Consider the following 16513-nt stretch of genomic DNA (forward strand, 5'->3'; position numbering starts at 1 on the left):
GGCGGTTAGAACACCTTCACGCAGAGCTGACCCGCTGGCTAGTGTTTTAAGAGTTTCAATGAAGCCTTCCGCATTTTGAGCGATCGCAGTCGGAAGGTCCAATTCGTGGAGTTTCATGGACATGAAGTTCTGTAAGACAGTAGAGCCGATTATCACTCCAATAGCAAAGCCTAGCGTGCGGAAGAAGGTATACATCGAAGCTGCATATGCTGCGTCGGCTGCTGCACACGAGGCTTGTGCTGAGATTAAAAGCGCATTGAATAGCACTCCATGCCCAAAACCAACGAAGGCAAAAATGAAGATCCAGCTGGCTGTGTTGGTATCACTGTCCAGAATAATGGTCACACCCGTTGCTGCAATGGTAGCGGCCCAACCAAACCATAGCGCCCAGCGGTAGCGTCCAGTTTTCGAAATGAAAATAGCCACGACTATACTTGTGGGCATGAGCGCAACCGATACTGGGAGGAGGCCAACACCAGTCATGACCGCGGACATGCTTTTCACAGCCTGCAGATACACAGAAATATAATAAAGCTCGCCATACATCTAAGAAATTAGTTGAGGGTCAGTAAGGGCCTATTATACAAAGTGCCAAATTGCGCCAATACAAGAACTTACTAGAATTCCTTGGACAATAGACCCCGCATACACAGCCAAAGCAGATCGATCTTGAAGCACAGAAATCCTCACAAAAGGATGCTCAGTCCCCAGGATTTCCCAACACACCGTCGCGACAATACCTCCAACCCCAAGACACAATGGAACCAAAGTGTGATAGCTTTCCCATGTGTACTGCACTCCACCCCACGAGAGGCCGATCAGGAATATGGAGATACTGGCCAGGAACAAAGCTTGGCCAAACCAATCAACGGCACGAAGCTGAGCCCCGCCCCTTTTGAACCTGACCGAAAAGAAAAGCAAAATTCCGGCAACGGTGGATAGGGGGAAGTTGATGTAAAACACCCAGCGCCAGCCCGTTGAGCTACTGGTATGTTCCAAAAAGGCACCGCCTATTAGAGGCCCAAGCATAGTACCGAGTGCCATGGATGCCTGAACCAAGGCAGCATATTTTGGCCTGGGACGTAGAGGCACTACATCTGTAATTATAATCGTCGCAAGCGGAATGAGTCCGCCTCCTCCGATTCCTTGAATGACACGCCCGGCGAGAAGTGTAGCCATATTATGGGCGAGACATCCCACAATTGAGCCAATCACGAAGAGGGCCAATGCCATGGCCAGTACTCTTCTTCTCCCATAAACGTCGGAAAAAGAAGCCATAATGGGCTGAAACCCTGCACTAGGCACCAAGTATGCGCTGCCCACCCAAAAAGTGCTGGTGGCATCACCGTTCAAGTCCTTGGCAATACTCTGTTTCAGCAATTAGAAGTTATCAATGGTTTGAGGGGTGGTTTGAGCAATGAGGAGGACACTCGCTGGAAGGATTGATAAAAATATAGTCATGTCCAACGAAGCCATGATTGCAATGATTGACAAGCACAGTAGGATCAAGAAAACCTCTTTAGTCGGTTTCCAATCCGATTCCAGGTTATCTGGTCCAGTAGTCTCAGTGGATTCGACATCTCCCTTGCTAACGTGTCCCCCATATTTTTTAACCTTGCGATCTATCTGGACTTCAGCATCAAGGGTCATGGTGTCTGCGGTGGAGGAGCCCTTTTCAGTTGGCGAAGGTGTTCATAGGGAGGCCAGAATTAGACTTGAGAACGCGATTAAACAAGATACAAAGACCTCATGCAGAAATTTCCTGAGATTAAAGTGCTCCCTTTTTTGTGTAGATCTTTGCTGGACCTATCCCGCATTAATCGGACCCCAGGAAAAAAAGTTTGGGGTCAATTCCTAAACTATTGTTACGCCACCGTAATGTGCACCTGATTCTACTGTGAATGTCTACATTAGATCAGTCTCCAAATATCTCTAGACTGACTGCGATGTTCCAAGTAGATAATATGATACTATCTGCTATCTCTATATTCTCTGCCTCCATGGCGGCCGAATAAATACTATTATTGTTCCCTCTAAGCTAAGTCTGAAGGCTTATACTGTCTTGTCTATGTAGAGGGCCTCTTTATCACCTATGCTGGCCCAAGTACAAGTACCGTGTACCCTAAGATATGGCCGGGATGCTGATCATCAGATAGCGCTCAAAACTGTCGATGTGGATGCCATTATCGAGATATTTGGCAAGTGGATGGAGCTTTCTACCAGTATGTACCAGCTCGGGCCCACGTAAATACATTAAAACAGGTACAGTGGAGTTTGTTGGATCGTATAAGTAGATATGTGCGAAGTAGAAGACCCATAGATCAAATAATTTTGCCAATCTTCACCCGTTGACGTCGATCCGTAACCCTTTCCGACATGGCTAATTATGATGAATCCAGCGACTCGGGAAATGTGGGTATGGTCGCCGATCGCCTCCAACTACGTAGAGAGATTTAGGGGATAATAATACATGACCTAGACTAAACTGACATTAGCTAGCTCTGAATTTAAAATGATACTACCTTCCAAAATAGGTCGATGGTGTAGTGGGGAAGCTTAAATCGCGATAAACTCAGAGAACGCCTGCCAAGGTCATCCTAGGTCAGATATGATGTATCAAACTCTGCACTCGGGCCTCCACACATTCTCCCCCGTCCTCCCCACGCATCAGTCCAGCTTCACGGTTCAGCCGAGAGTGGACATGAAGAAGAGCGGTCAATTCAGGCGGAAGCTATCGCGGTGAAGACTAATGGCTGCCGATTCCTCCTCATCTAAAACTGGATCAACAGGTCAACACCGTCTCAAGTTACTTCCATCTCTGCTTCAATCCATTCTCCTTCCCTCGAAGAATCTACTACTACTAGTAGTACTATTACTACAGCATTAGCATGAGTGCATTCGAAACTGCCGCCGCTGAGGTCAAGCACCTTAAGGCCAAGCCCTCTGATCAGGAGATGCTTGAGGTACGCTTTTTGCTCATCCATCAAGCGCGAGAAATTATCTGTATTCCATACTGTAACTGATATCAATCACCTCTCCAGCTCTACAGTCTCTATAAGGTCGGAACCCAGAGCAACTTCGCTGAGGCTCCCAAGCCTGGTACTTTTGATTTTGCGGTAAGTCTGACTTAGTCTCCATTTCCGGTTTTGCATTTCCCTATTTTTTCTTCCCCCACATGATTTCCAGATCACTAATATATATATTTTCACATTACAGGGCAAGTACAAGTACAACGGTTGGAAGAGACTCCATGACGAGGGTGTCACCTCTGATGAGGCTCAGGAAAGGTACATTTTTCTTGTTGAGGCGCTTAAGGAGAAGTACGGCTCTTAAGCTTTGATTGGATCGGAGGCTACGGTGTATATAATGGATTATTCTTTGCTGTTATGTTGTTATGTTGTTAGGAAATTGGATACACAGGCATTAGGCTGAATGGAGAGGGGAAGTGTTTCTTATCAATATATGTGTCCCAGCATATTTCTTTACAAGCATCCTATATTCCACTTTACCCTGAGGTGCCCCAGTATTCAAGCAGGAAGGTTGCTAACGTGCGTGTCATAGATTGACCTAGAGGTGTTGTCTATATAAGGTCACAAAGACTATTATTGCCCGCAGCTACCCGCAGACCCCTATAATCCTGCTTATACAAACATATACACACCCGAGCAGGTGGCTCACCATCACAATGTATTACACTGAAGTTATCCAGAATTTATCAGTTCAAAGTATTTGATTCTATTGATTATATATTTAGTATAGATATGTAAAAGCCCAGCCTAACCTTACTTGTTTATTAGCTGGTGAAAAAAGTAGCTTTCGAAGTATTATACAGTATATATAATTTTGCCTTTTTGAATTATGTACTAAAGCTGCTGGTTTAAATAGGAAGCTGAGATTCTTTGATAATATAGTAATAAAGTAAATGATATGTATATTCTAAACTTGATGATTGAAAATGGAATATAATTAAATTCTTTATCTAAGAGCTTTTGGGCATTATCTCTCAGTTCTCATAATATAGTCAATTTTGCTATATACATTGAACTTGACAATAACATATTTTCAAATCTTAGGATCGCTTCCCTGTCCCTGTTAGCCTAGGTTCACTGTGTAAACGTACCGTTGAATTTGGTCGAAGGTGTATCAGACTGAGGACCATCTAAGGAGAACTGGTCTTGGATAAGAGAAGAGAAGTAAGGCCGATTAGTGCTGCGCAGCTACTTGAAGGTAAGTGCGGACGAGTGTTCTATCGCTTGAGCACGAAGAACAAAAGTATCATAGTACATGAAAAAGTGTCGTTCTTTATCCTATCCTCTGTATACCATCAACATGCATACTATCTGAGGCCTACTTCGTGGTCGACCCGATCGTATCCCGTGTTCTTGCTATACCCTAAGTATACCAATAGTAGTCATGGTGGAAGTATATCACGTGACGTGTGACCGTTATGGGCGTTGCATGCGCAATCAAAGATTTTACCGGGTAAGAGCTGTCAATTGCTCGAGCGCTGCCATTATCGGCGCTTTCTGCCTGACGAGTCTGCCTAACTAACAAGGGACCGTAACACTAATCTGTAGCTAATCAGCTATTTATTGATAGACAGAGCCAGCATTCTAATAAGTAAGAATATAATTACAGTCATTACAGTCAAGGTGCTTTGAATTCGTTTATTTTAGACAAGTTCATGGGTAGAAGATATCTTTGAAATATATCAACAATTAGTTGAATTCATCAAATCTTATACATTTGCGGGCGTCAACTCCCACACGTGACTATCAGGCGGTATTAGGCGAGACTCAATGCTATAAAGATACATAGTATTCCTGCACCTCTCCACTATCGTAACAAAACCACCGGGGTCAACCGGAGTACATCCAATAGTCAACCGCCGATCAACCAGCTATCTGGTTTGTGCCGATCACCTGATCTGTCCTTTACGCACGGACATTAAAACGGGAGTGGAAAACTTGTTGGAACGGCTCCACTAGCTATAATCAAGAAGCAGAATAAAGTATGTCTCGTATTCTATGTAGGCGTCGCGCAGCGAGGCAGGTGTTGATGGTGTAGGTTAGGTAATGTTAGTCACGTGACCAAGCGTATAACACTGCTACAAAACTTTATCACCGAATTTCCGGAAGGTTTTGATGGTAGCACTACAGGATGCCGAGGGATATGTGATTGACCCACTGGAATTCTGCCCGTCCTAATATGAAATGTATTGATACTTTTTGTTCATTTGACAGTGTAAATAAGGCATACATCATGTAGAACACCATAGGCGGCTACGATGAAGTTTTGTGGCGAAGTGACAAATATTTTCTCCAAAAGTAGAAAACCGTGTAGTGTAAATTTATTTATAGGATGCTGGTTTAAGGAAAAAAGGGAAAAAATGGAAAAAAGAGGGAAAAAAGGAAAATAGGAGAAAAGGAAAAAAAGGAAAAACGAAGACTATCTAGATGTCCTCAATTGCCCCTGTTTCTCGAGCTACCTGCATTACCATCTGGATAATTGCATCCACGTCGATAGTTTTGAGAGGTATCTGATGGTCAGCATCCCAGTCATATCTCTGGGTACTGCTGGGCGTACAACAATCATGCAAAACGTGCGTAAAGTCCCTCAACATAGAATCACGAGATCCATAAACATGTACAGTAGGGATGTTCAGTTGGTCATTCGATTGGATTTGAAATTCAGAAGAAGTGTTCATGTTTATGAGGGGGGCTGGCGCGGCGATGAGTAGCGCGAAACGGAAATCTGTGCTAGCAAACCCCCTTTTCTGTTGCTCCTGTTGTCGAAGGAGTAAACTGGCCGCCGTCTGCGCCCCTCGGCTGAACCCCAAAAACCCCACCCAGGGCCCAGTACCGCCAGCCCGGTCGTCTTCATCCATCGCGGACTGGATTGCCTGGTCAATGCTAGCAATGATTCGTGCATCGACCTTGGATGAGCCCGAGTATGAGGCAACTCCAGGAGATGACTCGTCTGGCTCGATAGCTCCTGGCATCCAGTTGCGAAATGGAGCCCATTTGTTGTATACGGCACTTATGCCGGGCCCTGCATGGGTGACGAAAGGGCCCTCAACATAGACAAGACGGAATGAGGCTTCAAGCTTAGCTCGGAGAGCACGGCATTGAATTTTCATGATCTTAGCATTTGTCCCGCCGCCATGAAGACAGAGAATACGGGGATGGTGGATATTATGATATGATTTATTCAACTTGGGAATTGTAGAAGACATAATTGCAGTGATGAAGAGTGTGGTCAATCTGGAGATATCTGGAAACATATCTACTTTATATTCACTGTCACGTACTGGGGTATCTGAGATTAGATGCCCTCGCGTCTAATTAGAAAGTAATTTTCTAAAACTATACAAATATGTGTTGGGTCTACATTCAGGTTAGCTACTAAATGTGGCTTTTCTACAAATCTGATCGCCTTTTATTGGTATTTTATACACGGTACTTGCGTTCACGGGCATAAAGATAGGTGAAGTGGGTATTATATGCCAAACAATCACAGACTGTGACTGTATTATTTACAATAGAAAAAAGCCACAACCTGCAGCTAACCCGAATATTCACTAGCGTTTCCTGAGGATAGAGTTGGAGGATTATTCTCTGAGGGGACAGGGGGGGCCTGACTTCATATATGGCAGCCAGGCAACTAATTCATTCATGAATGCGTGGCGTTGTCCGAGCACACACCCGACGTGTGGGCTACTTTGTGGAGCTCAGGCTTTATCGAAAGTTTCATTGTGGCTTGAACTACAGAGCTAGCCAAAATAAGTTGAGCCTATCTCACATATTAGCGTTTTCTATTATCATTGTAGAAATTAGGGAATTTTTGTTTTTTTAAAAAGCTTCGCCAGTGTAGATACGGTGGAGATACAAATAAATCGATGTATTCATATATAACACGCCTGGGTGGCGAATAGACAGTCATTTAAGGCTTCGAAATCGCGCCTGACATACCTCACCGAGCCGTCTCTCCTCTAAGTGGTTTTATTGATTACTTTTGCATTTACCTTTTCGATTAACATCCAACAATAACTGATTTATTTCTCTCAATTGCCCTAAGATGGAATCACAACAACTCCGTGAGCTGTTAGATGCTCGAGGTAACACTATTCTGGCCTTCGGTCCACAAATCCAATCATTGGATAAATCAGTCGTTTTGAGCACTCGTTCCGGTATTGACAAGGGTCTCAACTTCTTCAACCATGCGTTAGACGACCTCGCGGTCTACTGGGACTCATTAGTTGCCAAGATTCCTGAGATTGAGCGAGTATTTCCAGAACGAAAACTCATCAAGGATCTAAATCGCTTCATGCGACATGGACTGTACGAGGAAGGGCTATGGAAATACGTCAGTACCTCGGCCTGTGTGGCGTATATCGCACAAATTATACAGCATTGGCAATACTTGCAGATGGCAAACGAAGGTCATGGTCGATCAACAGACCCCCAAGCGTCTTGGATAGCACAACGTAAGGAGAACAAGACAGCCTGCTTAGGCTTCTGTGGTGGCCTCGTCCCTGCTTGTGTTGTTGCCAGTTCTCACAACATGGTCGAGCTTGAACAAAACGCGGTGGTTGGTTTAAGGATTCTTGTGTTGATGGGTGTTATCGCCGACATTGACGAGGAACTGAATGGAAATGCCTATGCATTTGCTACCATCTGCCGTGGAGATGAGGCGCAGAAAGGATTGCGTCGCATTATTGAGAAACACTCGCCTCATGTTCATATGCAAGCTACCTTTGATATTGGGTGTGCTACCGTATGTGTTCCGGAGGCGGTTGAGTCCGCATTCTTGGATGAAGCCCGGGATGCTGGCGTCAAGTGCATCAAGCTGGGTGTTCATGGTCGGGCTCATGATGTCAGTGCACAGGGAGAGCGAAAAACCAGGATCATGCTACAGCTGTGTGAAGAGTTGCCTGGGCTTCGTCTACCAGACGCCTCGCAATCAGCAATCCCAGTATACAGCAACATTGATTCGGAGGCTCCCCTCACCCAAGGCAGTCTACATGAGATGGCAATCAGGGGCATCCTTAGTTTACCTTGCGACTGGTACAGCATATTTGTGAATGTGTGGGCTCGTCTTGATGATCCGTATGTGATCTCTTATGGACTGGAGCAATGCGTGCCTCGATCTCTGCTTTTTGGTATCAGATCTAAAGTCCTACATTTGGCAGACGTAAAGCCTCCAGCTCCCCTTCCACAGCCCCCATACCCTAACGAAGAGATGATCGCTATCGTTGGCATGGCTATCAAAACTGCCGGGGCAGATGACGTGGACGAGTTTTCGCAGATGCTGCGCAGTGGCCAGTCCCAACACCAAGAAATTGGTCCCAACCGGATCGCATTCAAGCATGAACTCGACTCCTCCCGCAAGTGGTATGCCAACTTCATGCGTGATGTGGATGCCTTTGACCATCGATTTTTTAAACGCAGCGCACGGGAATCTGTTGCAATGGATCCCCAGCAGCGACTTTTTCTAATTTCCGTCTACCAGGCGCTTGAGAACGCAGGGTATTTTTCCTCTGCTGTGCGCACGGGTGAAAGCCCTAAGGATGTAGGTGTTTTCGTTGGGTCAACCATGAATGATTACGAACACCATGCCGAGGCCCACGATGCATCCGCTTTCTCAGCGACTTCCACCAAGAGCTATATCCCTGCTAGAGCTTCTCATTTCTTCGGCTGGACGGGTCCGACCGTTGTTTATGACACTACCTGTTCCTCGTCTATGGTTGCTATTCACTACGCCTGTCGCAGCTTGCTCTCCGGAGAATGCTCTGCTGCTATCGCTGGTGGTGTCAATGTGATGACCATCCCTGGTACCTTCCGTGCTCTCGCACAGAGCAACTTTACTAGTCCGACAGGTCAATGTAAACCATTTGATCAGGATGCCGATGGCTACTGTCGTGCCGAGGCTTGTGGTGCTGTGTATCTCAAACGTATGTCTGATGCTGTCCGCGATGGGGACCGGGTTCTCGGTTCTATTGCTAGCTCTGCTGTACTTCAGAATCACAACTCAACACCATTCTTCGTCCCCAACTCCCCTTCGCTGTCTCAACTGTACAATTCTGTGATCGACAAGGCGAATATTGACCCATCCCATATCGCCGTCATGGAGGCTCACGGGACAGGCACCCAGATTGGCGATGCCGCTGAGTATGCCAGTGTTAAACAATGCGTCGTTGGCTCGTCTCGAACCAACAATCTGATACTTGGATCTGCAAAGGGGCATGTAGGACATGCTGAGGGTACCTCCGGTATTGTGTCCTTGATCAAAATTCTCACCATGATACAGGACGATTATATCCCTCAGCAAGCCAGCTTCACAAAGATGTCGCCCCATCTCAAATCCACCGGCGCGGATATGATCGAGGTGTCTACGTCGATCCGAAAATGGCCAGATGGGCCCCGCACAGCACTCATCAGCAACTATGGTGCCACAGGGTCGAACGCCGCGATGATCCTCACTGCCCCGCAAAGAAAAGAGCCCACTCTTCATCCAGAATTCACTGTTCCGTTCTGGATTTCTGGCTTTGACGAGGAAAGCATAACCAGATACTGCGCGAAATTAAACGACTATCTCCAATCCAAACCCAATGCTACCCCTTGGGATATTTCTTACCACCTCAACCTGCAGTCCAACCGCGCCTTGCCTCAACGAGTTCTGTTCACTTGCCAGACGCGAAAAGAACTGGAAGAGAAGCTCCGAGAACTGTCAAACGGCGCGCTTCAGGCACAAATAATTCCTTTACGAGAAGAAAGGCCTGTAGTTCTCTGCTTCGGTGGTCAGACAAACTCTTACATTGCGCTTCAACGCTCGGTCTATGATAGTGTGAAGCTCCTTCGCCACTATCTTGACGACTGCGACGCCGCTATTCAGGCCGCTGGGGGTACTAGCATCTACCCCGACATCTTCTCCACTTCGCCAATAACAGATCAGTCTCATTTGCAAGCCATGCTATTCGCCATTCAGTACTCCTCCGCCCGTTGTTGGCTGGACTGCGGCTTGTCAAGCAGAGTTGTTGCAGTTGTCGGGCACAGCTTCGGGGAGCTGACTGCACTCTGTATTTCGGGAGCGTTGTCAATGAAAGACACTGTCAAATTGGTCATTGCCCGGGCAAGGTTAGTGCGCGATGCGTGGGGCCAGGATCCTGGGGCCATGCTTGTTGTTGATGGAGACGAGAATCTGGTAAACCTTGTCCTTGAGGAGGCGAATGAAAATTACAAGGGCTCTTTCCCAGCCAGCATTGCTTGCTACAATGGTCCGCACCATTTCACCTTAGCGGGATCTACTGAGGCCATTGACTCTGTCACCTCCATTTGTGAGTCCATGCCAGGAATCAAGCACAAGAGGACTGCTGTCACCAACGCCTTCCACTCAACGCTTGTCCAGCCCCTCCAGGAACAGCTGGAAAAGCTGGCGAAATCCTTTACTCTAAAGCAGCCTGTTATTCGCCATGAAAGAGCCACAGGGTGTCAAAGGGCTATGCCTTTTAACGTATGGGACCATATGAGGCAACCCGTCTATTTCAGACATGCCATTGAACGCCTCGCTCAAGAATATCCATCTTGCGTGTGGCTAGAGGCAGGGTCTGGGTCTGGAGTTACCTCCATGGCTAGCCGGTCTTGTTCATCTTCTCACTCCTTCCACTCGCTCAATATTTCTGACCCAAGAAGAGGCACTGAAGGTCTTGTGGCTGCGACATTGTCACTTTGGAAGAATGATATCCCTGTCACATTCTGGGGTCATCACCACTTCCAGGACTCTGATGTCATTCCATTATCTTTACCACCCTATCAGTTCAAGAAAACCCGACACTGGCTGGAATACAAAGACCGTGCATCTGGTCCTCAAGACCGGCAAGGGCCGGAAATTGGTGACCTTCTTTCTCTTGTGCAGGACCGAAGCTCCGACTCCCAGCCCATCTTTGCTATTGACACTGAATCAAACTATTACCATGAAATGATCAATGGCCATGTGCTGGGGAAACTGGCCCCTGTTCTCCCTGTTTCTGCACAGATTGGTCTGGTTGTTGTGGCCTTGTATAGTCTGCACCCAGAATGGACGAAGAGCCGCTTCCCATATTCTGTCCATGACATGGTCAGTCAGACTTACATCTGTGTTGACCCTTCACGCAAGCTCTGGCTGGAATTCTCTGCATCAGGCGAGAGTAAGCTTGAGTGGGACTGGGCTCTCACCAGTACAGATAAGGCTCAGACGGAGGCCAGCAGGTTGGTGCATGTTGAGGCGAGCTTGCACATCCACCCCCCTCAAGATACTATGTATAACACTGAATTTGATGCTTTGGAGCGCACTGTTTCGCATCAAGAATGCAAGGAGCTTCTTGGTGGTAATCTGGATGACGATGATGAAGTGCATGTTGTCCAAGGGCAAGCTGTGTACCAAGTGATTGACAACATGGTATCCTACGGGGACTTCTACCGCTGGACGAAACGCATTGTGGGTCGGAATGGTGTCGCAGCTGGTGTTGTGCGGAAACCAATCAGTCAGTCGTATGATCCTGGACTGGGTGATGCATTCTGTCAAGTCGGTGCTATTGCAATCAACTGCATGGCCGAAGCCATCTCACCAAATAATATCTGGGCTCACAAAGAATGCGGTAAAACGCTGCTCTCCCCAACCTACACTGGAAGCTCAGAGAAATGGCACGTTCTTGTATACCATCGAGCCAAGACAAGCCGCATCCGTGAGATGGATATTTATGTTTTCGATCCCGCCAACGGTCAACTGACACAGGCGTACGTTGGGGCGCAAGCTGTGCAGGTTCCAAAAATGCTTTGGGAGAACATTCTCATATCGCTTACCACGGAGAAATGCACACTTCAAGGGGCTCGAAATGATCCTAATACTGCAGTTCCAGAGAACGGGATCACCGACCAGTCCACAGCCCAAGTGCAAAGGACAATTTCACCATATAGCTATGATACTGTGTTGGCCGAGCTTAGGAGTATTGTTTCCAAAATATTGGGGTTGCCTATAGAGGAAATAAAACCAGACTCTCAGCTGGCTGACCTGGGTATGGATTCCCTGATGGGTGTTGAGATGGGTTCTGATATTGAGACCGTTTTCAAGTGTTCGCCTGATCAAGAAGAGATGATGGGGGTTACGAGTGTGGAGGAGCTTAGTACCGTCATTTGGAATACACTTCAACAAGGAAACAGTTCGGAGTCTTCCTGCACAGAAGATGAAAACAGCAGTTCTCAGAGCAGCGTGTCATCAGTTGACGATTCGATGCCATACAATAGAGGTGATATCAAAAAGCGCCAGGATCTGGCCCAGGGTTTCGTCGACAGATACTCTGCCGATTTCACTGCTCCTTCTCCATCTTCCGATGCCACGAGCTGGAATGGCTCCAAAAAGGCAGTGGTCATCGTGACGGGTGCAACAGGTAGCTTGGGATCGCACCTCACTGCTAAGCTTGCTGAAAGTCCTGCTGTTGGAACTGTCGTATGTCTCAACCGGCCTAGCAGATCAAGCTCTGCAGTGAGCCGTCAACAAGATTCATTATCTGCAAAAGGCATTGATATTTCCGACGAGAGCTTCAAGAAACTACGCGTTTTAGAATGCACAATATCCGAGTCTAAACTCGGACTATCTGATGAGGATTATGCCTGGCTCGTCCAAAACGGTAGCGATATTATGCACTGCGCTTTCCCACTGAGTCCGACTGAAACCGTAAGGGGATTCGAGCCCCAATACGTCGCTATGCGCAACTTAATTGACCTTGCACGAGATATTGCTAGTGCTCAATGCAGCCACAGCGACCAGCGTCGTCGCGTTGGCTTTCAATTCGTTTCATCCATCAGTGTGGTTGGTTTTGCCAAGAACCATCCTGTTTCCGAGGCACTTCGAGGAATCGAGTGCGCACAGCCGATTGGATACTCAGAAGCGAAGTGGGTGTGCGAACATATGCTTGAGGCGACTCTGCGTCAACACCCTGGCTTCTTCCGAGCAATGTCAGTGCGTTGTGGTCAGATTGGAGGTTCCAGCACATCTGGATTCTTCAATAAGAACGAACACGTGCCTTTCATGATCAAGTCAGCTCAGAGCCTCCGTGCTTGGCCCGATCTTGCTGGTCATGTCCTGTGGGTTCCTGTTGATCAGGTGGCTACAGTAATGGTGGAGCTCATCCACGTCGACGATGCCATCGAAGATACCTCCATTCCCAACACGGTCTATCATATCGAAAACCCTGCTGGTAGAGCTTGGAAGGATTACATACCGGTGATTATCAAGGAGCTTGGTATACCTGCAGATAGGGTCATCCCCGTTGGAGAATGGGTCAAGGAGGTAAAGGCCTCTAAGTTGGATCGGGCATCCAACCCAGCCGCCCTCTTTGGTGACTTCTACTCTGGCTACTATGTGCCTTTGATGTGTGGTATGGTTCTTGACTCAGCTGAGAGCAGAACGAATTCGAAGACAATGGCAAAGATGGAACCTATTAGCGATGACACGATGAAATTGTATATCGACGGGTGGAAGAAGAGCGGATTTCTTAAGATATGATTTATATGTAAAGGGGATATGCTGTGTTCGTCAAGAAAACTCCTATTATCGTTATAATTTTGCTTTGAAATTTGTGCTACATGATACGGAGTAGTAAAACATTGTTAGTAACATTATCCCTTCGTGTGTAGTGATGTTCTCTCTGGGGTGGAAACAGTGGAATCCCTTCTTTTCTTCTTCAATATGGATAATATTATAGACAACACATCCTACTCAGGTAATACATAGGTAGGTATACTCGATTGTAATAACGCAGCAGAAGAGGAGAAACGGGGCGGCCGGGGTGTCTTCCAAGGGGCAACCCGGATTTGAAAAAGGGAGCGGAACTCGCATCCGATCCGCCAAGGACCACCATCGAATATAAGACTTGATGGTTCCGGGGGACCAGTTGACATCGTACAATTGCTCAAAGAACTGCTAATCACAGGTTGCTTTGGCTCAACCTCCTGCGCCATGTCTGAAAATAACTGTTCCAAGTCGTCATTCCCGGACAATGCGGCAAGCAAGCAGTATATTGCCTCTCCGGACGCAGCAGATTCATTGGCTTCATTCTGTGATCGTTCATAATCTTTTCTAAAGCAAACATAGCCTGCAAGAAGCCCGCTAATCGAAGTAAGGGTTTTCCTGCTCATTTCGTCATCATGATGGGGTACAATACTGGTTTGTTTACAGAGAAGTCCCTGACTCGGACTTCCAAGAGATTAAATGTCCATTTTCTTCGTATCTGGGTTTTTCCCTCTATATTGGGCGGCAGGCTTAAAAGCTGATATACTGATTTCGATTTGTTCCTACATCACCTTTGTAATGGTGTGCTTTCATGCACCCTTGGAAAGTACCCCTGATGATGGCTCATTAGAGGCAACACTAAGTTTGAGAGAGTATGGAGGAGGGAAAAGAAGTCTGCGAAGAACTTGTATTGTTTTTAGATGTCTTTAAGACCATTTCAGCTTCAGCTAGTCGACACCAGTTATAATTTCATCTTGATAGCGGTGGCAAGGTGGACCTCAAGTTTGTGATCCTTATCCCATCCCAACCCGTCGGTCATCCCATCAGCGGCACCTCGATTCAGCCCTCTCAAGAGTTTCCGTTCGCTATCGCTGATTCCTTCAGCCCCTTCAAAGTGGTCACCGGCGTTGTTCCACACAAACTTTGGGGTGCTGAGGGCGCTATTCAACTCCCAGTGCTGCTGTGATGCTCGTCTTTTGTTCGAGAGAACTCCGGCATTGTTAACAAGAACCAGCTTTTGGGTGTTTCGATGGAAGGTGTGCTGGAATAGCTCGCTAAGGAATGAATCTTCTGTTTCGCCGATCAGACGTGACACTGCAAGACACATAGGGGCAGGTTCGGTGCAGCTGATGGCAATATTCTCAAATCCTCTTTCAGAAAGGATAACGTTGACTGGCTCCCAGAAAAATTCCCTGAATTGATCTTCGGATATAAACAATGTATCAAGCTTCGGATTGAAAGACCGTCTGAAGACGATCGACTTCTTGACTGTGACATGGGCGTTGATACCCTGGCTCTTCATCGAACTGAGTGTAACTCGAAATGCTTCCCGATTAACTGATAGGATTGGAACTTCAAAGTCGATGCTTAGCAAACGATGGTTGAACCTGACGTCTACTTCCTTCTTGCCCACATCTTCTAGTGTCCAACAACCCGCCCTGTAGAAGTACAGAGGACGTACGAACTTCGGCAAGGTCTCTTCCCAGATCTGCACGCGGAGCTCAGCAGGGAGGCGAGAAAAGAGAGGGAAGTCGACAGCTCGTGCTGCCATGATTATTGAAATGATTCGACGGTCAGGTTGAAGAAGGGCTGTTCGAGGTGGTGATTGTTGCTTCGGACAAGCTGAAATAGATAGAAGCTCCAATGGAGGCTCGGTCTGCCAACAATGAGAATGACTTTAGGGACCGGGTAAACGGTGGTCTGTGTTGTTGCTATCCTAGGTGGAAATGTGAAAGAATACAGTACCAGGCGTAACTCATGAAGGAACAAGTGATTACACCAATTATCGGTCGCCGTGGAGATAGGGTACTGGTTACTCCACTGACAAGTCTTTAGTAACGGCCTCATTCACTATTACTTGTCACTATATCTGGTCATTCTTACACCTTCTTAACACATGTCCAGTCAGTGTTAGGTGAAAGGATAATCCGCTGGAGGACGAACAGTTAAGATAATGATTCTCACGTTTAGGTATATCTACAGGACGCGACTGTGTAATCAAAGCCCCATTCTTGCCGCCTCAGCTCGAACAATGTCCGGCAACTCCTCGATTAAACTTCTCTCCTGTAACCTCCAGCCAAGGAGTTTCTTCGCTCGCACCGACCCTTCCCGTAAGTTTCACCCCAAACGGCAGCCTCAAGCCCAGCCGAAGATTTGAAAGCCTGATCGATTGACTAGCCTCGAAGCTCAGGCGCGTCGCCCTGCACGCATCTTCGTATGAAAGCTTCCTCGCCAACATCAAAGGCAAAACGACATGTCCTTTCACTATACGGCATCTGATCGAGGCCTTCTGCTATGTCCACGAAGCACTTGCAGCTACTAGACCAAGTCATCGCTTTTATTAGAATTTTGCCTATATAAGTCTGCTACAATATCAAACAAGCACATACGACCACAGGGTGTGGAAAACAGGGCTTCCCGTCCGCTCAGCCGTACTTAAGCCACACGCCGGGAGGTTAGTAGTTGGGTGGGTGACCACCAGCGAATCCCTTCTGTTGTATGTTTTTGGCTTTTTCTTTTCTCGAAATTTCTTGCACTGTAAAGGCATCTGGTGGGATGTGTGCTGTCCAGATGAAACCGGGATACAGATCCCTACACATCAAGAACACCCCCTCTCGTCTGCGGCTTCAACAACCCCAACATAATCTGCTTCGACCTCCAAGCCGCCCATTCATCTACGGGCCTCGTCTCCTCTTCTCCCTCAGCTACCGCCGGTATCTTCCCTCCACGAATTCTCCGCATGGAC

The 16513-nt window shown here is 47.1% G+C and overlaps 5 protein-coding genes and 1 non-coding gene across 6 annotated transcripts; 3 read left to right on the top strand and 3 right to left on the bottom strand.

Annotated features, from left to right (window-relative positions):
- Positions 1 to 1650, bottom strand: An03g01790 (uncharacterized protein; the record flags this gene model as incomplete). Its single annotated transcript, XM_059746933.1, has 3 exons — positions 1 to 546; positions 619 to 1368; positions 1516 to 1650. Coding segments are annotated over 3 exons (1431 nt in total), but the record flags the coding sequence as incomplete, so codon positions are not given.
- A 1238-nt stretch (positions 1651 to 2888) lies between these two features.
- Positions 2889 to 3333, top strand: An03g01800 (uncharacterized protein; the record flags this gene model as incomplete). The annotated part of the gene is made up of 3 exons (XM_001390045.1): positions 2889 to 2963; positions 3042 to 3116; positions 3217 to 3333. 3 exons carry the CDS (start codon positions 2889 to 2891, stop codon positions 3331 to 3333), a joined length of 267 nt encoding a protein of 88 aa, XP_001390082.1.
- Positions 3334 to 5452: 2119 nt separating this feature from the next.
- Positions 5453 to 6753, bottom strand: An03g01810 (uncharacterized protein; the record flags this gene model as incomplete). The annotated part of the gene is made up of 3 exons (XM_001390046.3): positions 5453 to 6273; positions 6311 to 6340; positions 6705 to 6753. The coding sequence occupies 3 exons, from the start codon at positions 6751 to 6753 to the stop codon at positions 5453 to 5455; spliced, it is 900 nt and encodes a 299-aa protein (XP_001390083.3).
- Positions 6754 to 7077: 324 nt separating this feature from the next.
- Positions 7078 to 13542, top strand: An03g01820 (uncharacterized protein; the record flags this gene model as incomplete). The annotated part of the gene is made up of 2 exons (XM_059746934.1): positions 7078 to 8108; positions 8169 to 13542. The coding sequence occupies 2 exons, from the start codon at positions 7078 to 7080 to the stop codon at positions 13540 to 13542; spliced, it is 6405 nt and encodes a 2134-aa protein (XP_059600240.1).
- A 967-nt stretch (positions 13543 to 14509) lies between these two features.
- Positions 14510 to 15319, bottom strand: An03g01830 (uncharacterized protein; the record flags this gene model as incomplete). The annotated part of the gene is made up of 1 exon (XM_001390048.1): positions 14510 to 15319. The coding sequence occupies one exon, from the start codon at positions 15317 to 15319 to the stop codon at positions 14510 to 14512; it is 810 nt and encodes a 269-aa protein (XP_001390085.1).
- An 832-nt stretch (positions 15320 to 16151) lies between these two features.
- Positions 16152 to 16270, top strand: 5S rRNA. Its single transcript, XR_009468000.1, has one exon. It is a non-coding gene; the product is annotated as a 5S ribosomal RNA (ribosomal RNA).
- The last annotated feature ends 243 nt before the right edge of the window (positions 16271 to 16513 follow it).

This window comes from Aspergillus niger (assembly GCF_000002855.4).
Source record: "Aspergillus niger supercontig An03".
Classification (NCBI taxonomy): Eukaryota; Fungi; Ascomycota; class Eurotiomycetes; order Eurotiales; family Aspergillaceae; genus Aspergillus; species Aspergillus niger.